Source organism: Anolis sagrei, chromosome 4 (assembly GCF_037176765.1).
Source record: "Anolis sagrei isolate rAnoSag1 chromosome 4, rAnoSag1.mat, whole genome shotgun sequence".
NCBI lineage: Eukaryota > Metazoa > Chordata > Lepidosauria > Squamata > Dactyloidae > Anolis > Anolis sagrei.
Window position 1 is genome coordinate 186,288,024 of NC_090024.1, and position 16,546 is coordinate 186,304,569.

Here is a 16,546-nt window from a genome sequence, read left to right on the forward strand (position 1 = left end):
GGCCATTGTTGGGGAGGGACATTGTTGGGCAAGATATTGGATCATATGATGGCCTCCAGCTCAACTGCTCCTGGATGAAATGGCTTATCTAGTGAGACAGCTTTAGTCACCTTGATAGGCACTGGACTAAGTGAGTGTATCGCCATTGGTTCTGCTGGACTTCTTTAGCAACTTTTGATACCTTCCTAATATTCTTCTGGGCCATCTAAATGGGATGGGAGTCAAAGACACTATTTTATAATGGCTCTGTTCCTTCATGGAGGGGTAAATCCATAAGATGGAACTAGGGGACTCCTGTTCAACCCTGATTGTTGCGCTGTGTGGTCCCTCAGAGTTGCTTTGTCCAGCACACAATTCAAAATGTACATCAAGTTGTTGAAGATCATTTGGCGGTTTTGGGTGTGATGTCATCAATATACAGGTGACACCCAGGTCTATTACTCCATTTAACCTCAATCTAAGGCGGTTGCCCTGAATCTAATTCAATTCAAAGTGTTGGTTGTTACCTATAATGCCCTATATGACTCATGTCAGTACTATCTGGCAAATTGTATATGAGCCTGCATGGGCCCTTGAAATCATGAGGATGTCCTTTTCTCGGCCCTGCCATCGTCACTCACATGGTTGGTGTGTGGAGGCAAGAGAGGGTCTTCTCAGTGGCTGCACCAAGTCTTTCAAACTCCCACTCAATGCTAGCCACAATATCAACTCCCTGCTGTCCTTCTGTTATCAACCTAAAACTTTTTTATTCCAACAGGCTGTTAAAATGGACTAGGGATTGCTGTACTGTTTTGATCTTTTTAATTGCAATTTTTTTCTTTTTAATGTAAGTTTGAATTATTTTAATATCATTTTATTATATTAATTACATTCCAATATTCACTTTTGCATGTTTTACGGTACTGTATATAACCCTGCTCAAATTGCACCCCTCTTAAGTCCCATGTTTAGGATAAAAAGTTGCTATAAATAAATATACTACTAATAATATCTTTCAATTCAGTTATATTATTGCAGGTAAGTATATATGCACAACTCAATGGACTTTGAGAGCATAAAACTCATTTTTGGAACCAATTGAAAATTAGCATTTCATGTGGAACATTAGACCATTAGTCCATCTAGCCTAGTGCTGTCAGCACTAAGTGACTGCCAATGGTCTTGCAGGGCTTCAAGCGGAAACATTTCCTAGTCTTACCTAGAGACTAAATCTGGCACCTTTTTGCATAGAAAAGACATGTTCTACTGCTGTTGCAATTTAATAAAAGGCAATAAATTAAGACATTTTCCCTGTCAAAAATGGTTGAGCTTGTTTAGAAATGTATTGCTTTAGTAACTGTTACCCATTTGGGACTGAAACAATGCAGTAACTCATATTATAAATTTAGTATAATTACCAACAAAAACAGGCTAGGTTTAGTCATTTTCACAAATTATTGAAAATCTGTCATTAAAAAAATACTATTCAGTTATGCCGGAAAATAATTAACCATCATTTTGTGAGAAGTTTCAAAATACAATAGTAAAATATATCAATTCTAAGGCTTGTTGATGGACTATTTAAATCTTAAGTAAGACTTGATGCAAATAGAAAACACATAGGAATAAACATGACATCATCTTAGTTAAGTAGTATAGCTTTGAAAGCTCTAGGCATTGAAAATAAAATGAAATACTAATAATTAAATCCCAAACATAGAAATAATCAATATAATCTATCTAAAAGCCACACCCATCACAGCAAAGCTATTTTTAAAATTACGTCATAAACACTGGAACACTGAATCACTATTTATTATATAGTACTTCAATTACACAATGCTTTAGGGAATGGACAAACAATTGGATTGCACTGAGCCCCAGTGGTAATGATCTGGCCACCATGCTATTTGAAATGCCAGAGGGAGTCTGCAATCACTAGTCTCTTCCACAAGCACAAAATTCCTGCAGCAAGGAAGTTACCAGAAAGCTTTTCACAACTGCCCTTATCCTTCATCTGAAAGAAGCCAAAATGTTGTACTACTAATAGATATCACAAAGAAGCCAGAGCCCTAAATCTTTCATATTAAGCATTTGAGGGCCCAATGACCCAGAAAGTAATTAAACAACCATTTGTCAGAAAGTATAATACACTAGAAGTGGGCTGTAAAGATCTGATTGTAACTCAAAGACAATACTATCTTTAGATGGTACTTCTATTATTACATCATCTAATATATTCAGGATTAGCCTTCTAAAGGCTTTTGCCTCATCTTCCTGGCCCCCCAGCCCTAATGAGTACCAAGTTGAATTGCAAAGCATACATATACTATGCAAATATCTTGGATTCAAGTAGTATTTAAAACAAGAATTAATTCAAGTAAATCATTAATCAAAGCACAGAGAAAACATCTTCTGTTCGGTTTGTACACACAAACAATTCCAAATCCCGTTTAAAAGGATAAACAAAAGGGTGGTAGTGCAAGAATTCTAGAGGCTGCGTTTCAATGGAGGCAGACAGCTGTTTACACCCTATCTTCACTGGAGGTGTTCTCAAACTACATATCTGATAAAGAATACATTTCAGGATTGGGTGAGGAAATGAAACCAAATTGCTGTATTTTCATGCAGATCTATATGCTTTTGTATATTCAGAAAAGGAAATCAAATTCTCCCTTTCCCCCTGACGAAGCTGCAATAAATGAATACAACACATTACCTGCATGAAGCACGGAGTCCCATTGATACAGAGATCTCTGAAGGTGGTCCAACTGTTTTCGAAAGAGCCATCAAAAGTCAAATTGCCCACGGGTACAGGAAACAGGGTACATAAATGGCAAATTGGGTGCTGGCTGTTCCTGAACACAGCAAAGCTTTGTGCAGAAGCAAAAGAAAAAGAATTTCTCTCCACCACCTAGCTGCAGATGCATAGCACTGCATTGCAGGTAAATAGTTTGCAGCATCACTGGATACATTGGTCTCAGCTAATTTGCTTTCTGCAACATTTAGCCATATTTCAGACTGGCCAGATTCTGTGTATTCTTCTGATATTTACCAACTTCCAAAATCCTTTTCAGTCACACTAATGTCTAAACTTCCTTTCCCTAAAATGAGGGGCCAAGCATTTCACATTCAATCAGCCACTTCCTTCAAGACTTCAAAAAAAAAAAAACCCCTTGTGTTTGCTTAACTTAGCATTAGAGCCGAGCCATAAAAGAGATGATGCGGGTACCAATTAATTTTCTAACTCTGATTTAAGTAATTGTATGGATACTGCAACAGACTTATTTGGTAAATTCAACCAAAGCTTGTCAATCACAGAAGTTCACAACAAGAACTGGAAAGTTCAGAACTGCATAGATAAATCCCAATATAATTCTGGCCATTACTTCTCTCGTGTATGACAAGTATATGTTTACATGTATACAGTGCCAATAAACAATGAGCTATTAAAAACCAAATACAACAGTGCACTTGTTAGAAGCAGTGGAATGATGAATAGAGGAAAAAATAAGAACAAAGCACACAGCTCAAATAACTGTGGCCAGTGGATTCTCCTATAAGCAAACTAACTTCCAATATTCGGGTCAAATATCACAAAGCATAATGTCTTTTTCTCTACAGTACTAATTGTGAAAGTGAAGACTGAAATTCTATGTAAGCAAGTGAATCCTCCTGGCTTCAAATTTTAATTTGCCATTTCACACAGCCACCTTTAGTTTCTCCTCTGAAACACATATGATTGCAAGAAAGAACTTTAGCCTACTGTGTAGGGCCCCAGAGTGAAACCTTTTAATGCTAGATCTAAACAAAAGTAAATAATCAATGGTTATGAACTTCTATGGCTCTTCAGGTGGGCACAGATTATAGGTAAATTAAGAAGATAACTACAATCATTCAATTACATTTGAAGATCTGTTTTTTATGGATTTGATTATTCATAAATTTGTTTAAAATGTTTTCCCTAGGTATCCATAAGTCCTCCAGTGTGACTTGATGGTCAACTTCTTCCAGCTATGTTGGAGGACCTGAAGATTTCTTGAGAGAACACCTATTTAGGACTCTCTAATCCCTCAATGCAATTCTATGGTCAACTTCCAGGAGAAGCTGACCCAGGAGTCATGCTGGAAGAACTGAAGATTTTTAGGGAAGTATTATCTCATGTTTTAAAAATAGCAATTTCTTTATTCGCTGTTTTTCACCTTCGTGTGGGTTCTGTGGTCATAACCCCAATGAATGTGGGGGGCTGGATATATTTAACAAGAGGAAAGAGGGAAACTCTTGCAGGGATAACTAATAAGGACATTACCTACAAATTCTAGTTAAGAGTAGACACATCTCGCTATTATGAAGCAAATAATCAAAACGTAAGACAATTTTCCTAGACCAGTGGTGTCCAACTTGTGGTCCATGGACCACCAGTGGTCCACAAGAATGAAAACATGATCCATGGCCTCACCATTATTGCACCGTTGCCTTGAAACCACACCGCAACGGGAACGACTGGTTCTGCGAAACCCTCTTATAGTGTCAAGGCAAGGGGGATGTCAGGAAGGGAGAAGCTTCCTGACATCCCATGAAAGATTTCTACTACTACATTGGCTCTAGATTATTAAATATGGTTTTCCGTGGGCAAGCAGATGGCATATGTTCTGTATCAGAAACTAGAGCTGATGTGGTCTATCCAATGCAATTTTCTGATTCAGCACCCCAAATAACCAAACTGAATGTGAAGTTGACCAAAAACTGATTCGTAACTTTTTTAGTACTAATATTGGAGAGTGGTCCCTGGTCAAAAAATGGTTGGAAACCAATGCCCTAGACAAAAACAATATAGTGAATTCCATGCCCAATTTATGTCATCTCCAGAAGGAGGCACAGAATAACAACCCACAGCTAACGTTACAAAATTACTACAATGCATGTTTCCACATGTGTAGGGTTATCTTCTCATATACAGGTGAGCTGTATTTTACATTGCTCCCATTTATGACATTTCAACTCTCCTGAATAAAAGTACCTATGAATGAAAGCATAACTTACAATGCACATCTCTCTCAGTATGTCTGTAAGCTAAGCAAGATGGGAAACTGGGGAGAATGCAGTGAGTCTGTTGAGTAATTGGAGTTTTATTGACTTCTCAAGCTGGAAAAGGTAAGAACTGGTGTTTTATGCTTTAAGCCTCTTAAAACTGATGGCAGGTTGGGTAAGTTGATTAGCTTTGAGGTCACTTTGGCTCCACCAAAATGTATTCCCTAGTCTCAAAAGATCTCTTTAGAACTAGCTACCCCCACATATATCAGTCTCACTTATACTGTAAAGCCAAGAATACAACCTCAGCTTAAATAGAGAAATGCCCACATATCTCAGAGGCACCAAGCTGGAATTCAGGAACGTTATGATCAAGGCCCTTTTCCAGGATACTGTGACTTTAACCTGTATGCAGTCCTGGCTATGCCCATGTTACCTGGAAAGCCTATCATTTGATTATTTGATTAAAAGATATTTTTAACAGTGGCATGTCCATGGGGAAATGTTACAATGGCTATTAGCTTTACATTAAATAAAATAAAGAATAACCAAATTGATTACAACCTGCAATCACTTTTCTAAAACCGGGTCAAGTGGCAAGGGCTGCATTTTGGGGGCTACACAAGTCTGGCAAAGCACTTGGGGTCTGTAGGCTACATTTTGTTCACCCTCTACTAGAGCAATATGCAAGTAAGAGAGTGCCACATGGTCAATTTTTATTTTAAAAAGTAATCAAGTTGTATTTCTTTTCATTTTAAGATGGAATTATCAACATCCAAGTGTTTCATTGCAAACTTTGTGGACCTTTAAATAAGAATTCATGCTTCCTAAAATCAGGTGACAATTATATGTGTATGAGAAAAAGAGAGAGATCTTTCTCATGTGTTATCTTCTAGTATTATAAACTCTCCTGCTTATCCCTCTAGACACAAGAAGAAAAAAAGAGTGAGTATAAGAACAACTATGTAGAAATAGCAATTAGACAGGAGTTTCTTGTCCTTTGGTATATTTTTCCACACTCGAGGCAGAATGCCAGCGACAGTGGAAGAAAAGGATAGCAGACACTACAGACAGATAAGTATATTCAGTACATTAAGGTACTGAATGTTTATTAAGAGTTACTGATTTCTGTGAGCTGGCTCTATGTGAACAAAATTCAACCCACTTTTCAGAGGTAAAAGTCACCTTCACTGTTTACACTTTTAAATACAAGCCAAAATCATATGCATATTACTACAGTTTTTGCAGGGGCCTAGGGGCCAAACATATGCCATAAAGCTGAACGCCATTTCTATAATTTGTATGGATCTTATCTCAGGAGAATGGTAAGATATAAAAAAGTAATACAATAAAAATAGAGAATTGATTCGTAGTACCAACCAGTAAAAGGAGAATGAGTCACAATGACAGGCGGCAGACTCCTCCACATCACACATCTATCCCTATATCACTGTCTACACCTCTAGTATCTGCCCAGTGTCTACCACATAACTGCAGTGCCTAGCTCAACTACAGAACAGGGCTGTGGCTTGCTGGGAGCTGTCAAGGTTTTGCATTCTTCTTCCTCTAAAGTCTGGCCAAAGAGTTATGCTTCTATAAAGGTGTAAAAAAAAGGATGGTGTTCAGGAAAGTGTCTATAAAATGCAATGCACCACTGTGTCAAACTAACTCCTTTCATTTCAGGGTTCAAGCAAATGATACCTCACAATGACTTAGCTGTTGATACCTCACAATGACTTTATTGTATTAGTTAGGTCATCTAGGAATTATGATTAAGAATGTTTGAATGTTATATGCTTCACATAAGCTTCTGGTTGACCCAGGCTCTTTGGAAGAAAGGAGGTCACAGGGGTAAAAAAAAATATTTTTTTTAATTCTATTGCAAGGGAAGATACTACAGAGGAATGAGAAAGAACAACAAGTGTGCATAGTGCATGATTTGCAGTGTTTTAGGAGGGGGTGGTGCCCTATGGCTAATGTACACATGTGTTCACAGCCAATAAGAAATAAAGGGAACATATATTACTGCTATAGTTAACTATTCAACATTATTTTGTTCACCACCTGTAAAACTATACCAAATACAAATAAATCTAAGTATATGGAGGATGGGCAACTAACTAACAGGAAACAGCATGAATTCAGGCTAACAACCGAACACACATATTTTCAAAAATCATTGTCTGTTTGTGTCTCATTAGGCTATCTGAAGGTATATATATATAACAATACAAATTATGCATGAGCATTAACTGCTAGAGAATACCAGGCTAAAAGGCAGTGCAAGTATTTTGCAGGAATCATAGGTTGTAGTTCCATAAATAAACACATTCTGCCTGTATTGTTAATGTTACGAACGAGTTGGAGTCCTTCTCTTTGCAGATAATCTTTTCTAACAAAGATCTTGTCTAATGCAACATATGTTTTTTGCAACTTACCAATAACCTTTTGATTGGTTATGAGAAATATTCTGAGGCATAGGTGACTGACAAAAGTTGTCTCTTTTCAGAAAACAGATGACCAATACTGAAGTATGTAGGGGCAAGCAAATTATAAATATTCTATATATGGTTTGCATGTTTATGTTCAAGCCTGCACTACTTGTTTAGATCTTTCTATGTATCTCCTCATCACTGCACTTGAGAAGGTTTTCAATAAATCACTGACAGCTCTATATATGTACTAACAATGGTCATTGCTAAAAATCCATAAAAGGAAGCGGTTTTCTCAAAGTTTGTGCTTGCTATGAACAAAGGATCATTTCAATCAACTCTAGACAATTATCGTCTTTCCCAACACAAGCAGCAACTCTGATACCAAAGATCAACCTGGGCAGTTAATGGATGAGGTATGAGGATGTAAAGTTAAGACTCCAGTTTACCAGAATAGCATACTATACATATGCCAACACTAAGAAGAAATGGGGCTTCGTCATACCTTATAGGATTTCATAATGCAGGGAACAGTATGTTGTAAGACTTCTAAAATCATGTTACAGCACAATTCAGATTTCTATGGTTGTTTTGTTATTCTGTGTAAAAGGACAACTCTAGCTATCTTAAGATTCTAAAACTGCTTGGTGTTACCCATCACTATTGTCTTGACATTTAGACAAGAATAGGAACATTTTTACTCTCCTAAGAACATGATTCAAAAGTATAATTCCCAGAAAGTTGTGCCTATCTTACTTTGTCTAAGCATGTTATAAAAGTCACTCAACTCAACCTACTATATCAATTTGAAAATATTTTTGCAGTGTATAATTACTGTAAGTGAATTTGCAGTCAATAAATTCCTTTAGGGCAGGTATGGACAATTTGAAAAGTCTGGGGGACATTTTCCATTCTGCATCTAACTTACTATTGGAATCACGAAAGTCCTAATGTTTGTGCAAATTTGTGCAAATTCTGAAGAGGGGGGAGGAAGTGGAAATACTAAAAAAGATATTTAAAAAAGGAAAGTCACTTTGTTACTATACATTATCTACAACCTGGTCTGGGATAAAAAAAAATACCATGCTTTAATAGTTCATACACCATTCTAAAAGAAAGGTTCTCATAATCTATTTCCAAATTTTCCAAGGAAACATGGTTTTTAAAGAAAGCAACTGCAAATTTTCCATTTTTCCCCAGGCCTTCACATCTGTAAGCATGGCCAGCCAGTCACAAAAATTGGTAAGGGGGCGGAAGCAAGATGCTAGCACAACTCTTGTTTTAGAGAGATGAAGGCTTCCAGAGGTGCAATCTTTATTTTCAAGGCCCCATAATGAAAGGACTGCAACAGTGATATTCAAAATGTATGTGACCTAAGAACCATGTAATTCCCTTAATCAAGGGTGTGTGAAAATCTTGAGCACAAAAGCTAGTTTCTATTATATTGAAGAGCTTTGGAAGCTTCAAGTTCAATTTCCAAATGCTGCTATCTTACTCAACATCTTTTTTTTGATCACAACACTCTATTGTCCTGTCTGTAAAAGTTCAAACCAAGGCAGAATCAAACATTTTGGATTTTAGGGATCTTAATGTTAACAAATTTTGCAGGAAAAATGATGCAGATTGCATTCAACAAATGTCAACTTTTGTAGGAGTCAGAGGAGAAATCCGTAATGTGGATTACTTCCCTTACAACCCAGAACTAGGCAAGAACCATCTGTAACATTTGAACTCTTCATCTGCCCCTTCAATTTTCCTTCAAGAGGCAAGCAAAGAACTAGGTTCTTTAAACAGACATAACAAGTAAATACAAATTCTACTTATCTACCCTAGTAGTTAATTGTAAGTAACCATCAATCTGAAGATTTATCAACACTAGCCATCACAAAAAAAGAATAATTGAATTTGAGCCACATTCCAGCCAGTGGGAGAAGTTACCCTATCGTGTACTTGGTCCATCGCACTATTAGAAAGGATGAACAGGACTAGATTATCAATTCAGTTAACCCAGACCAATCCCAAAAGCAAATACCAGAGTAGTAAAATACTTTGTATTCAAATCAAGGGCAAGACATGTTTTTCTTTCTGTCTTTGTCAGAGATGGGTGGATTCTCTTTTGTCTTTCACTTTAGAAGAGTCTGAATTCAACTGTGTAGATCTGCTGGTGGAATAAGAGGGGATCCAGCAAGGGACAATACCTTCCCATTCCTATGTAGCCTCCAAAAATCCTCACTATCTGCTCTGGAGAGCTGGAAAGAAGGATTGTTGGGAAAATGGGAGGAATCTAATGCCTACTGCTTTCAGTGGAGCTATTAAAGAGGACTGCAAGTTTCATGAAGCAAACCCTGTGCTATATTGCACTAACAGGAACATACTTGTGTTTAGAAATTACTGCAAATAAGGAACTGTCAATCACTGGAAATGCTACATTTTAGCAACCAACAATTAGGTCAATGGTGAATTAGTAACATTATTTGGGACATGGATAGGGCATTCAGGTGATTTTGGTAAATAAAAGTTAACATTCAAAAAATAAAAATTTTACAAATAAAAAATGTGGAGTATTTTATTGTCAAATCTGTGTGTTAGTTCCAATAATAGGGTTAAAAACAGAAAGGATAGGTATCTCCTGAAATATTTAAAGTAATTTCTTCTTCAGGGAGTGCTTGTGGTCTTTTCAATTGTATTCTGTTACAGAGAAACCGTGCCTATTATTTATTTATTTGCTTTATTTTCCAACAAAGGTAGATGTTCAGATCCTGATGCACAAACTAGTATTTACAAAGGTTTAAGATATAAGTTCCACAACTCTCTTATTATGACGGAAGGTAAATCATACAGTTTGACCCCACTTTTACTCCCATGGCTCAATGCTATAGATTCATGGGAGTTGTACTTTTAGCCAAAGAATATTGTTGCCTCCCCAAACTATAAATCCTTGGATCCACAAAACTGAACCATGGCAGTACATTTAAAAAAGACCTCCCATTACTTCAAACTGTACCATCTTGTCCTGGTTTGAAAAACAGGTGGAGAAAGTGGTTACACTTACTTTCTTTGGGCCTTTTCTTTCTTAGCTTTGGTCCTCTTCTTCCGGGCTTGCAAAGCTAGAACTGGGAAGACATGAAAGAATAAAAGAGTCAAGTAATCTCCACTGTGGAAAGAGAAATAATAATTATACTCATCAGAGTTACTCTGCTTTAAGAGCGGCCCTTTCTTCCCAATGAAGCAGCATGAAGTCAGGCAAACCCAACTGGAGACATGCACACTTTTTACCAAAATCTTTAAATCCCACTAAATAGAAGTTGGGCATCTCTCATCCAGAATTCCAAAATGCATCCATATGGGTGGCTGAGATAGTGACACCTTTGAATGCATCTACATTATAGGGTTAAACAGTTTGACATCACGTTCACTGCCATGGTTCAATGCTATGGAATCCTGGGATTTGTAGTTTGGTGAGCATCAGCATTCTGTGGCACAGAAGATAATAGGACTCGGGATGGTTTAAACACAAAAAAGGCAATCATTCAATGCCTAGGTAAGTGCAAACACATCAAAAACAATACAGAATAGTGCACAGTAACAACAGTAAACTTATAATAGAAAAATTAAACATTGGAATGAAAAGACAATAGACTAAAACATGAGTAAACATTAAAATATATACCCCAAAACGCAGTTAAAATATATTACATTAAAAATAGCTAACCCAAGTGTTCATTTAAGACAGTGGTTCTCAACTTCTTTTTGACCAGGGACCACTCTCCAACATTAGTACCAAAAGGGCTACGAATCGGTTTTTGGTCAACTTTCGATTCATTTGGTTATTTGAGCTTCTGATTCAGAAAACTGCACTGGATAGACCAAATCAACTCTAGTTTCTGATATAGAACATTTGCCATCTTCTCACGCACAGAAAACCATATTTAATAACGAGGTGGTAGTAGTAATCTTTCATATTTAATAGTGTGGTAGTAGTAATCTTTTTTGGGTAGTCAGCCTCTCCCTTCTCGACATTCCCATTGCCTTGTCACTATAAGAGGGTTTCGCGAGACCAGTCACTCTAGTTACTACATGGTTTTGAGGCTACAGTGTAATAATGATGAGGCTGCAGAACATATTTTCGTTCTTACAGACCACTGGTAGTCCACAGACCACAGGTTGGGAACCACTGATTTAAGATGTATCGTAGCAGCCATATGGTACTAATGGCTAGAAGACTAGAGAACCTATAAAACTACAGAATTATATAGCATTCAGCCATGGCTGTTAGGTGGTGTCAGTCTGTATTAATACCACAGTGTACACCAACTTTGTTTTATGCACAAAAATATTGCATAAAATTACCTTCAGGCTCTATATATGAAAACATCATTGAATTTCGCATTTAAACCTGAGACTCATCTCCAATTTTATTCATTTATCTCATTTATATCCCGCCCTTCTCACCCGGAAGGGGACCCAGGACAGCTTACAACAAAGGCACAATTCAATGTCTTGAATACATACAGAAATAAAACATCTAATTTAAAATCACATCATTAAAAACATATCAATTAAATAATTACTTAAAATCACACCATTAAAAAACATATACCAGGAGCCACTCCAATTGTCATTACTGCACTGAAACTTTTATTGTTGCACTAGGAATCACTGTGCAAATGCTTGGTCCCATAACCAGGATTTAACTTTCTTCCTGAAGGTCAGGAGGGAGGGGGCTGATCTAATTTCTCTGGGGAGGGAGTTCCACAGCCGAGTGGCTATCACCATGAAGGCCCTGTCTCCCGCCCCCACCAGTCACACCTGCGAAGGGGGTGGGATCAAAAGCACTACCTCCCCAGACAATCTTAACCTCCGAGATGGTTTATGGAGGGAGAAACATTCGGACAGTAACCTGGGCCAGAACAACTTAGGACTTTATAGGTAAAAGCCAATATTTCAAATTGTTAATAAATTAATTATTAAAACATCAATTTAAAAATTGCCCAAATTCAAAATCATAATCCAAGGTCAGTCCATTGTCAGCCACATAAAATCACTCTCACTCTTGCTGCTGCATCTACTGCTTGAATACTTGGTCCCACAACCATGTTTTTAAGTTGTTTTTTCCCCTAAAGAACAGGCCTGATTTCACTGGGAAGGGAGTTGGTAATAGTATGAAAGCTGAGTCCGGAAGCTCTGAGCCTTACGCTCTTTCCGCTTCGCTCCTTTGGGAATACTGTTTGCACAACACAGAATGGAATACAGATATTATAAAAGGAATATAGGAATTCTTTAATGGTAAAACCCTTACCCTTACCTAAACCCTAATACTAATCCTAACCAAAACCTTAAACCTAACCTCTAAGGCTAATCCTAACCCTTACCCTACCCCAAACCCTAAACCTTACCCTAAACTTTATTCCTCCTTTCTATCCTTCCACCAAATTGAAGTATATTCCCCCCCCCCTCAGTGTGCCGCTCTCCCCTTCCCGTATTCACAACCGCTGTTGCGGAATGTGCGTAACGCTCGGAGCTTCCGGACCCAGCTATCATACTATCACCAGGGAGTTCCACAGATGAGGGGCCACCACTGAGAAGGTCCTGTCTCTCGTCTCCACCAGCCACACTTGCGAGGGGGTGGGATTGAGAGCAGGGCCTCCCCACACTGTCTTAACCTCTGAGACGGTTCATTCTGTATGTATACACAAATATAGGTATTCCAAAACCCATCCAGTCCAATCCAACAAACAAATAAATAAATGAAATCAAAATCTGGCCGAACTTATTATGTATATATAGAAATGCAAGTATCTCAAAATCCACAAATAAAATAAAAACAAAACAATACATTCCAAACCCTTCTGGTCCCCTGCGTTTCAGATAAAAGGATAAGTAATAATAGCCTACGTGGAAGCATGCTGTTATGCCACCCTCTCGAGGATCTGCGCCAAGCCTCAGGTGCCCGAAAGGCAGGCCTAAAACTGTTAACTCCCAGGGAGAGCTCTGAAGGAAAAGGCACGGAGGAGAAAACGGAAAACCCGTTCCTGCGGCTACTGGCCCGAGGGCCACGAAAAGCAGAGCCAAAGAGGGCGAAGGCCCAGCATTGGGGGGGGGGGGTGGAGGAAGAGGGGCGCCTCGCCACCCGGAGAAGCTCGCCCAGACTCACCTTTCCGCTCCATGGCGGCCAGTGATGGAGGTCCCCCGGTCCCCCCTTCGCGCGTGCGCTCTAAAGAGGCCCCTTGCGCCTGCGCAAGGAGAGGGCGGGCGGGCCGGCGCGTGCGCACGGCTGGGATCTTCGCGCGCCGCTGCGCGCGCCACCAGATCTCCTCGCCGCGGTTGCTGTCACTTCCTTCCGAGCTGGGGCTGCTAGGGGGGAGGAGGAGGGGCCCCCTCCATGGCTCTTCCGAGCGGCTGGCGCACCGCCCCCTGCTCTGCATGAATGCCAGGAGGTGGATCCACGCGTCGGGCGCCTCCCCCGACTCCCCTTGGCCCATGGGCGGAGCGCATGCGCGGTCTGCCTCGGCCCCGACGGCTCTCCCCGCTCGAGGAGAAGCCGGGGTTTGGTGGGGACGGGGAGGCCGGGAAAGGTCAAAACTGGGGCCACGTCAGGTGCCGCCGCCGCTGGGATTGTGACGTCCTCGCCGCCTGGCCGGTTCTGCCTGCGGGAGAGTTTGGAAGCCATTTGGGGCTGGACGCCTACGAGGAAGTGGGCCCGGCTTCCATGCATTAGTCCCGGTTGTGAGCGCCCCGAGACAGCAGGAGGCGCAGGGGTTCGGAGCAAACTGAACTAGCCCTGCATACCTCCACACTGTAGCGTTTGCACAGTTTGACACCACTTTAGCTACCTCTGTGGACGGCTATGGAGCCCTGGGATGTGTAGTTTAGAGAGGCATCAGCAGAGAAGGCTAAAGACCACGTGATGGCACGCCGGGATGAAAGGAAAACTATATAGCTGGCTATGCCCGGTGGCTATCGGTATACCCTCTGATGTACTTCAGTTCTTTAAAAATAAAGACTCTTGAGACAGGAATAAAGTTAACCAGATAAGTTTACTTGAAACAAAAGGCAAAGTCAGAGTTCTTGAAAGGCGAATCAAAGTAAAATATTACGAAGAGAAAGGGTTGTTGTAGGTTTTTTTGGAATATATGGCCATGGTCTAGAGGCATTTTCTCCTGACGTTTCACCAGCATCTATGGCAAGCATCCTCAGAGGTAGTGAGGTCTGTTGGAAGTAGGAAAAAGGGTTTATATATCTGTGGAATGACCAGGGTGGGGCAAAGAACTCTTGTCTGTTGGAGCTAGGTGTGAATGTTTCAACTGACCACCTTGATTAGCATTTGATGGCCCGGCAGTGCCTGGGGCAAACTTTTGTTGAGAGGTGATTAGATGTGCCTGATTGTTTCCCTTCTGTTGTTTTGCTCTGTTGTTTTCAGTGCTGGATCTACATTTCCTAGTACTAGTTGACCACCAGCTTACCACTGCATAGAGCAGTGGTTCTCAACCTGTGGGTCCCCAGGTGTTTTGGCCTACAACTCCCCGAAATCCCAGCCAGTTTACCAGCTTTTAGGATTTCTGGGAGTTGAAGGCCAAAACATCTGGGGACCCACAGATTGAGAACCACTGATCTATAGGATGTTATATGAACTTCAGCTATTGAGTTGTTCATATATTGTGCATGAATTTGAACTTTATGTATGCTACTGAAATAAAGCATTATTTTAGTGAATATATGGTTTTCATTTGAAAATAGAAATAAACACTAGATGCCACCTGTTCTGGCAATTTTCAAGAATTGACACAGGTACAAATATATACCAATGTATGATATCCATGGTTCCTAAAAGCAAACCCCAGACGTTGCTTTGGGCCTTGATCAAGAGAGAAAACTAGGGAATAAATTGTTAGAGTGCGTTCTGTGGTTAAATGATTAGTGATCTGGATTTAAGGAGCAAACACACCAATTGTTTGGAAAAAGGAAATGTAAGCTTTATTGTAAGAACGCCATTCTAAGACAGGAAGGTTACTCAGTGAATCTAATTTAACCTAGATACACCTTGGAAGGTTGAGAGAGGACTCATGGAAAGAAGAGGCGGAGAAACTTAGGGTGCTTCAACACAGAATATCAAGGCAGAGTAACCCACAACATCTGCTTTGAACTGGGTTATCTGAGTCCACACTGCCAGTTCAAAGCAGATAATGTGGAATTTTATTCAGCTATGTGGAAGGGGCCTAAGAGTATCGGTTAGGGGTTCAAATAGTTATGCAAAAGAGGGAGGACTCCTCCAGTCACTCAAACTATCTAACCCTATTATTACTGCCCACAGTGAGGCATTCTTCATTCTTCAGTGCTAAACATTGTTGCATTTCCAACAGAGATGACGATGATGATGATGATAGGTCCAATGTACTGGCAACATGGATCTCATAAAAAGATGAAAAACAGCAAATAATGATAATGATAATTTTATTTCTTACCCCCCTCTCCTCGAGGTAGGTTACAGAATAATTAAGACACATAAACATTATAAAAATACCACAAATACACATATTAAAATGTATCTCTAACCCTAACCCTTAACCAATTTGAACAAATAATACAGAAGGGAAGGGTTGTAAAAGAGCATGAAAATTTGAGAGGAATAACTAGTAAAATATATAAGATAATAATTGAAATAAAGGAAGGAAATACAAATAATAACATCCTTAAAGAGGTTTGGGAAGAAGATTTAGGGATAAAAATAAACGAAACAGAGTGGCAACAATTATGGGGACAAAGACATTTAAAAAACTTATCAATACGGGTTAAAGAAAATTATTATAAGCTAATATGGAAGTGGTATCTAACATCAGTAAGAATAGCATATATAAATAAAAATAATTCAAAAAATTGTTGGAGCGGGTGTCAAAAACCAGGAACATACATACATATGTGGTGGCAATGTAAATATGTAAATAATTTTTGGGAGAAAGTATTTAGAGAAATAGAAGATATAATGAATATGAAAATTGAGAAAAGTCCTAGTATAGCCTTATTATCACTATATAACAACAAACAATTGAACAAGGAGGATAAAGAAGTGATAAACTTATTAACAATAGCAAGACTGCTCATAGCAA

The 16,546-nt window shown here is 39.2% G+C and overlaps 1 protein-coding gene across 2 annotated transcripts in view; it reads right to left on the reverse strand.

Moving 5' to 3' along the window:
• SRPK1 (SRSF protein kinase 1) overlaps window positions 1–13,924 on the reverse strand; it is a 38,347-nt gene extending 24,423 nt beyond the window's left edge. Inside the window, exons 1-2 of one of the 2 annotated variants that reach the window (XM_060773185.2) lie at window positions 13,597–13,924; window positions 10,495–10,555 (exon numbers count right to left, since the gene is read on the reverse strand). In XM_060773185.2, the coding sequence (XP_060629168.2) occupies window positions 10,495–10,555; window positions 13,597–13,924 (389 nt within the window). Of the gene's footprint in view, window positions 1–2,698; window positions 2,853–10,494; window positions 10,556–13,596 lie in introns of those variants that run through there. The other variant, XM_067467976.1, reaches the window with a different exon arrangement.
• Window positions 13,925–16,546: the final 2,622 nt, after the last annotated feature.